The sequence below is a fragment of the Vombatus ursinus genome, unplaced genomic scaffold (assembly GCF_900497805.2).
Source record: "Vombatus ursinus unplaced genomic scaffold, bare-nosed wombat genome assembly UNPS02014837.1, whole genome shotgun sequence".
NCBI classification, from domain to species: Eukaryota; Metazoa; Chordata; class Mammalia; order Diprotodontia; family Vombatidae; genus Vombatus; species Vombatus ursinus.
The window spans coordinates 5,558,720-5,566,317 of NW_020954615.1; the positions used below are offsets into that span (position 1 = coordinate 5,558,720).

The 7,598-nt window shown below is 49.6% G+C and overlaps 1 protein-coding gene across 4 annotated transcripts; it reads right to left on the bottom strand.

Moving 5' to 3' along the window:
- Window positions 1-514: 514 nt before the first annotated feature.
- On the bottom strand, window positions 515-7,306 carry NEFL (neurofilament light). Of its 4 annotated transcripts, XM_027839984.1 has the most exons (5): window positions 6,245-7,306; window positions 4,295-4,419; window positions 2,414-2,728; window positions 1,136-1,227; window positions 515-1,030 (listed from the first exon to the last, which is right to left on the bottom strand). In XM_027839984.1, exons 1-5 carry the CDS (start codon window positions 7,304-7,306, stop codon window positions 972-974), a joined length of 1,653 nt encoding a protein of 550 aa, XP_027695785.1. In that variant the 3' UTR covers window positions 515-971. The 4 variants fall into 4 exon arrangements, with proteins under 4 accessions (XP_027695785.1, XP_027695784.1, XP_027695783.1 ...); XM_027839983.1 differs by having other exon boundaries at window positions 515-1,147; window positions 2,424-2,728; XM_027839982.1 differs by having other exon boundaries at window positions 515-1,162; window positions 2,424-2,728.
- Window positions 7,307-7,598: the final 292 nt, after the last annotated feature.

Below are 7,598 nucleotides of genomic sequence, written 5' to 3' on the forward strand. Positions count from 1 at the left end.
TCTACCCATTTTGCATTGGTGACTTCTCACTGGCGCTGTCTCATGTGCCCATTTGCTTAGTGGGGTGTATTTAGTCCATCTTATCACAGATCTCACCATGAAACCCTTTCCCTGAGCTACAATGTCTGACTTTGTACTGAGACCAGCACACTGGTATTGCTAGAGAAAGCCCTAGGAGGTTTCCCCCCTCTTATTCTTTCTGTTAATTACTGATGATATTTAGAAGGATTGGGGAAATGTTATGGGGTGGAGAGAGGTAGGGTAAGGAGGAGGAAGAGGGTGGGAGAGATAGGCAAGATTCCTGAATGATAGCTTAAGCTTTGAGTTCCTTAGAAAGCACCAACTGGGGATAAATGTATTATTTAAGAAAAGGGAAAATTATATATATACATTTTTTTTTTGGTACCGTGAGATTCTGAGATCAGTAGCCTGGCTTCTGACTTATCAGCTGCACATCGCTTGAATGCATATTTGCAACTTTCTTTGATTAACACACAATAGCCACAACAAGGGATTATAATGCCGTTCCAGGATGCCTTTATTTGCTGGTTATTGCACATAACTTGGGGTCATTATTTTCTAACCACCAAAGGTTTCCAAAGATTATATTTGTCATCAAGTTTAACATTTATATCAGAGTTTGTTTATTCATTTTTTTAAATGTATATGTCTGAATCATCCATACTGCCATCAACCCAGAATTCATAAGCATGTACCATGCACAGTCTGGCAGCAAGCCAGGGAAGCTATCAAGAAGCACACCAAATACTCTTGCATAGGGGAAGACATTTAGCACAACAATCACTTTCAATCTATGTCATCTCAGATTAGCGGTTTGTTTTTTGTTTTTGTTTTTTTTTTAAATATGTGGTTTCTTATTCTTTACAGCATTCAGTGCTCAACAGATTGCGTAGTGGTGGGATTGTTGACCTGATTGGGGGGAAACCTGAAATAGTCAAGGAAAACAGAACTCAATCTTTCTTCTTCTGCTCTACAGCTTCTTCTCCAGCAGCATCTTCCTTCTTCTCTTCTTCCTTCTTCTCTTCTTCCTTCTTCTCTTCCTCCTCTCCAGCTGCCTCGCTTTCCTCTCCAGCAGCATCTTCCTTCTTCTCTTCTACCTCTCCAGCTGCCTCGCCCTCCTCTCCAGCTGCCTCGCCCTCCTCTCCAGCTTCACCGCCTTCTTCTTCTTCTCCTTCCTTGTCTTCAGATTCATCCTTGGCACCTTTTAAAGGCACACAAGGGGAAGGGAATATCACAGTTAGAGGCAAATCATGTCAGACTCGACTAGGTTCTCAGTATTATTTCTACCAAGGGCTGCGTTGTCCAAATGCCACTGTCACAAAATAAACGCATCAGAGTTCTTTTGGAGTCATACGTTCATAAAGCTAGAACTGACTTCAGAGGTCAACTAGGTCATTTTACTGATGAGGAAACTCAGACCCAGGTGACTTGCCCAAGGTCATCCCCATAGCAACTGTCAGACACAGGACTTGAACCCAGATCCTCTGCCCCCAGAGCCACTTCTATACTACACCAGAATATTCTATCCCAGTACTCACACTGCCTACTTCATTCCCATTTTTCAAAAGCATACCCACTGAACAATCTTACTGAATGAGTTTTCATCATTGGAGACTGGAGGCCCATTGAAAAAGGCAACAAATTTACTTCTGGGGAGTCAAAGCCAGAATCCTCTTGAGCACTAACTCCTGCAGACTTTCCCTCTCTTTTAGCACCTGATCCCACATGCTAGTTTGGGACATGTAGAACAGTGGCTTATTGTACCAATTATTATAACAGAGGTTACTGTGCCAAGAACAATACCAATGAAGAGCAAATTTTAAGAAAAAGAAATCGGTGGAGAATGTTCCATTTTTTAAAATCTTGTCCACCTCCATTTTCTTCCCGGAAACGTAAGCCGTGTAAATGGCCTTCTCTCATATTACTGATAACTGCAGAAAATACATGACTAAAACCTGTTTGGCAGAAAGTATCAGGTTCAATCAATATTTCCACTTCTGTAAGTTAAGGAGATTGGACCAGATGCCCTTGGATTTCCCCTCCAGCTACAAATACAATTGTCTTACCTTCTTCCAGGTTACTTTCTGCCTATGACATTCTAAACCAAATTAATTAATGGCAGCTCCCTTTCATACTAGCATTCTACATTGAGCAAAGGTCTCATTTGATATTTCCTAACAATGCTGGGGTTAGGAAGTATGATCAATGATCATCCCCAACTTCCAGAAGAGTAAACAAGCCCAGGAGGTCAATTGAATCATTAAGGTCCAACAGACTCCAAGTCGGTATTGAACCCAAGTCTTCTGCCTCTAATTTCAGGGACTTTTGGACTATGCCACATTTATACAGGAAACCCTGGAGATTCCCTTTCTAGCTTCCTTTCCAGTGAATCTGATTTTTACCTCCTTCCTCTTCTTGTCCCTCCTCCTTCTCCTCTTCCTCAGCCTCTCCTTCTCCTTCAGAGGGGGGCTCGTCTTTGGCTTCCTCTGCCTTGGTTGCCTCAATGGTCTCCTCCACCTCAACCTGCTCCTCTTGGACGTGACTGGTGTAGTATGAGGGGAAGGCGCGGGCAGACATCAAGTATGAGCTGGTCTGGAGACCACTGTAGGCAGAGCGCCCAAAGACCTGGGAGCTCTGGGAGTAGCCACTGGTTAGGCTTCCAACACTGGTGAAGCTCAGGCGGGTCTCTTCACCTTCCAATAATTTCCTGAGGATCAAAAAATATGGCGGGTGGTGGGGAAGAGAAGCATGTGTTTGGAAATCAACAACAGCATGTTCTCGAACCATCCTTGCTTTTTAATAAAAGCAAAGGCAGAAGGAGTAATGCAAATTCTAGCTAGAACTTTCCAAAATAATAGTATTCAAAAGTCAGACTGGAATACATAAAATTCCTACCCATCAAATTTTAAATACCATGGCATCATTCTTTAAAGTCTATATCCTCAACAATAGAGACTGAGGAAAATCAAACTCAAGAGTCGCAGGATCTTTGACTTGGAGTTAGAAGGAACCTCAGAGATTATCTAATTCAAAATCCCCTGACCCCATTTTACAGATTAAGAAACAGTGTTAGGAACACTTTCCTTCCACAGACCCTTCATCAGTCTCTGCAGTTTTCCCCTTGACTCCTCATTGTGACCTTGACTAAGGTCCCCCAGATATGTAAGCAGCAAAGGCAGGATTCCAAGGGAAGATTACATGTCTTCCAATGCTCACCTCTTTCCATCGTCAAGGATGGGAAACTCTTAAGTACTAAAGAATCTTATTGGTCAAAGGATGTCTAAAACTTTGCTACTCGGAGGTTAAGGACCTCCCTTGAAAGTCTTTAAAATAAAGATACTCAGCCTTGCAATGACTTTTTTTTCTCCTTCCCCTGCACTGGGCACTGTCTCTTATTCTTCCCTTGAAATTCAGCAACTATTCTCACTTGAAAAAGCAGTACTTCTCCCTGAGTCAGGAAGCAGGCACGAGAACCCCATTAAAATCACACTGAACTTGAAGCAGCCCTAGTAGCTAGGCCTGATTTTTTTTGGGGGGGGGAGGTTTAATTTGTAATGGTTTAAATTTGGATAATCAAGCTGTCTGACGGCAATTTTATTTTCAAGCCATATTTAAAAAGCCACACCTAGAAACATCCTTTGATGTTTAAGGTTTGTTTTTTTTAGGTGAATAATCCCAATTCCTTTTCTTTAAGCAAAGGAGGAGTCTTTGGGAGTATAACTGAGCACTACAGGGCTGGCTATTCCCTCGCTGAAGACAGTCAGTCAACAGATATCTATTAAGGGCTTACTATGTGCCAGGAGATCTGATTCTGCCCATTACAATTAAAAATAAATGTCAATATCCAGATTTAGAGCATGCCTCCACCATCTATGCATTTCTAAGGAAAGTAGGTCAGAACCTGAGACAGAGCATCTGTAGCCAAAAGGAACCAAAGGTATTAACGGTACTACCTTGGGATTTGACTGCCAACCAAAACTTTAAAATGATCACAGTGTCATAGACTTAAATATGAAAGGAACTTTAGAGGCTGTTGAATTCGACCCACTCAGTTTACAATTGAGGAAACCGAGGCACAAAGTAGTTAAGTGACTTGCCCAGGGTTACACAGCTAGTATGTGCTTAAGACAGGGTCTGAACCCAGGTCTTCTTGACTTGTCCACACTGTCTCAGAACGATGAGTCTTACTCCCAAAGAGCCTGACCTGCAATCTAATTCTACCCTGACCCCAAGCTTAATAACTGCTGCAGATGTTCCCCTCCCCCATTCATACCTGTAGGCTGCAATTTCAATATCCAAAGCCATCTTCACATTGAGCAGATCTTGGTACTCTTTCAAGTAGCGTGCCATCTCGCTCTTGGTGGTTCTCAATTCATTTTCCAATTTGTTAATTGTATCCTGTCAGGAGTGACAAAACAGAACCTGGGACATAAACCTCTATTTCTTCTCCAAGCATATTGCTCTGAAAAAAGGGGGTGAACATCCTAGCACGTTTTCAGTGGTAGATTCCACATCACGGCCTATCTGTCTACCTCCATTCTCAGCTCTGTTCACTCAGAAGTGGCTATGTGCCCTCGAAGCCCCAGAACCTTCCTGAATTCTCCTATGCCAGCTCCCAAACTGCACAGTCACGGCTAGATCCCCAAGGCTCTGAGGGAGAGGCTGCCTCCTTGGACCTGCCCCACCCCTCCTGGCACTGGCTGAAAAAGCCTGCTTTTTCATTACTAGCCAAGCCCACTCTCCACTAGAGGCCTGGGGGTCAGTCACACATTGGCCCAGCTCTTTCTTCGACCTGCTTTTCCCTGCATCTGGGAAGGAAGCCAGCAGGGCCACATTGGGCAAGTCTCGAATTAGACTTAATGGTGACCAAGATAAGAGCTCCAGAGATAGAAGGACGATGAAGTGTTGCAGTGCTTTGTAGAGAGCCAACTAATCTCTTCTTCAGCAACAGTCAGGACTTGGGTGAGTAAGCCACCATCCCCTCCAGGCCTATTTCTCCTCTGAGGCATTTTGCTGACTAAAACACTTACTAAATCAGCATGGGGATAGGACCCTCAGTTTCTTTTGGTATAGGGAACTCACAGGTGAGAAAATTGCTTCTATCTCTGCAGAGCAGTATTTTCCGACAGTTAAGAGTCTCAGAGAGTTACCTTGGGCATTAAGATGCTAAGTAACTTGACCAGGATCTGACATCTCATGGGAGTCAGAAGCAGAACTCGAACCCAAATCTTCCTGGCATGGAAGCCGGCCCCCCGGCCTCTGAGACAGGCTTCCTCTGTTATATGAATGCCAACTATTATTGACAACAGCAATAATCATAATCATCTCAATAAATCTCTAAACTGACAGCCTTAGAATAGATAATCTCCAAGGGCTGTCCTTGTTTTAATGTTCGGTCCAGACTTAAAGACATTTGGAACATCCTCTTGTCTTCCTCTGGTGTCATACATCACTACAGTCTTCCGGTATGTTGCCTCCCTTCTATAGACAGGCACGTGTGTTATAGTTAGCGTCACTTAACTCGACCGCTTTATCGAGTTAACTCGATGAATGTGTGTACGGGGGAGGGGGAGGAGTTAGGGAGATAAATTCATAACCACTGCCACCTATCGGGGGAAGAGGAATGTTCGACACATTTACTAACTGGGCAAACAGGTATAGTACAACTCAGGGTGCAGAAGGCACCTTCCCCCCATTTCTCAGCCTCTCCTCCTCCAACACCTAGAGCCAGGGTGGGACGTGCCAAAAGAAAAAAAGTACTCAGCGTCCTACTTGCACACAGCGACCCCCACCTCCATCCACCTGCCCCCCTCCCCAAAAGCTCTAACATCTGCAGTGCTGTAGATTTCCTTCCTCACGCGCCCCTCCCCACTAGATACTGATTCTGCCTCTAAAGTGGCGCTCCGGAAAGCCTTGGTAATGGAAATCGGGTGACCTGAAATTCTGAAAACATTCTCCCTGCTAACGACGTCGTTCCCTTCGGTACATCACCCCGCCTCTCCCGCGCCTCGATTTCCTCTTATGTCAAACGAGGCGGCACAGTGAAACGGCTACCAAATCGCCCTGGGCCTCATCTTCCTCGCCCTCCGGAGCCCCGCCCCGCGCCAGACCCGCCAAGGGGGGGCTCCTCCACCCGGCGCGCGCGATTCCGCCCCTCCTCCTCCTCCTCCTCCCGCCCCGCCCCCCGCGGCCCCCCGGGTGCCCCGGGCCGGGCGGCGCTCACCTGAAGGGCGCTGATGTCGGCGTTCTGCTTGTCCTCCAGCTCCTGCAGCTGCTTCTCGAGGGCCTCGTTCATGCCGCGGCACGCCTCGATCTCCAGCGTCTTGGCCTTGAGCAGGCGGCGGCTCTCGGACACTTCATCCTTGGCGGCGCGCACGGCGTCGGTGTTCTTGGCGGCGCTCTCGGTGAGCACGGTGAAGCGGCTCTTGAACCACTCCTCGGCGTTCTGCATGTTCTTGGCCGCCAGCTTCTCGTACTGCGAGCGGATGTCCTTGAGCGCCGCGGACAGGTCGGGCTTGGCGGACACGTCCATCTCCACGGAGATCTGCGCGTACTGGATCTGCGCCTGCAGCTCGGCGATCTCTTCCTCGTGCACCTTCTTGAGGAAGGCGATCTCGTCGAGCAGGCTGTCGATGCGCTTCTCGAGCTCGGCGCGGGCCAGCGCCGCCTCGTCGGCGCCCTTGCGCGCCTCCATCAGGCGGCCCTCGGCGTCCTCGCGGCTCAGCACCTCCTCCTCGTAGCGCGCCTGCAGCGCGCGCAGGGTCTCCTCCAGGCCATCGCGCTCTCCCTGCAGGGCCTGCTTCTCGGCGCTCGCGTCCTCGACGGCCAGCCGCAGGTCCCGGATCTCCTGCTCGTAGAGGGCGCGGAAGCGGGACGGCTCGGCGTGTTTCTGCCGCAGCACCAGCAGCTCGGCCTCGAGGACCTTGTTCTGCTGCTCCAGTTCGTGGACGCGCTCGATGAAGCTGGCGAAGCGGTCGTTGAGGTCCTGGAGCTGCACCTTCTCCTGCGTGCGGATGGACTTGAGGTCGTTGCTGATGGCGGCCACCTGGCTCAGGTCCAGGCTCTCCAGGCTGGGCAGCAGCGACGCCGAGCCGGAGGAGTAACTGCGGCGAACGGAGAGCGCCGCGGAGGAGCCGGGAGCCGAGTAGCTGGAGTAGGCCGAGCGCGCGGTGCTGCTGTAGCCGCTGCGCACCGACGAGATGTGCACTCGCGGGGTCTCGGCGGTGCCGGCGTAGCGCCGCTTGTACGCCGTGGCGTAGTACGGCTCGTAGCCGAAGGAGCTCATGCTGCCGGTGTGGGGGGTCGGTGGGGTCCCGGCCGGCCGCCTGCCTGCCCGCCCGCCCGCCTGCTCGGCGAGACGGAGGAAGGAGAGACGGGGAGGAGGAGACGGGAGGGGAGGAGGACGGGTGGCTGTGTGCGGCTCGCCGCTGGCCGCCCGCCCCCTTTTATGCTGGAGCCGGGACTGACGCAGCCTCTGAGCCCTCCCTCGCCTGGCTGCGGGGGGCGGTGGCCGGCGCCTTGCGGCAGCCGAAGAAAGGCGTTGCGCAACTCTGGGGGGCGGGGGGGGCGGGGTGAAG

What these genes read in the sequence shown, in the direction of transcription:
- NEFL (XM_027839980.1), bottom strand. Translation starts at nt 7,306, where the DNA reads ATGAGCTCCTTCGGCTACGAGCCGTACTACGCCACGGCGTACAAGCGG. An exon ending in CCGACATCAGCGCCCTTCAG is followed by an intron (nt 4,420 to 6,244) that starts GTGAGCGCCGCC and finishes CACTCCTGACAG; the next exon opens with GATACAATTAACAAATTGGA. An exon ending in GGGACAAGAAGAGGAAGGAG is followed by an intron (nt 1,223 to 2,423) that starts GTAAAAATCAGA and finishes TGCCTTTAAAAG; the next exon opens with GTGCCAAGGATGAATCTGAA.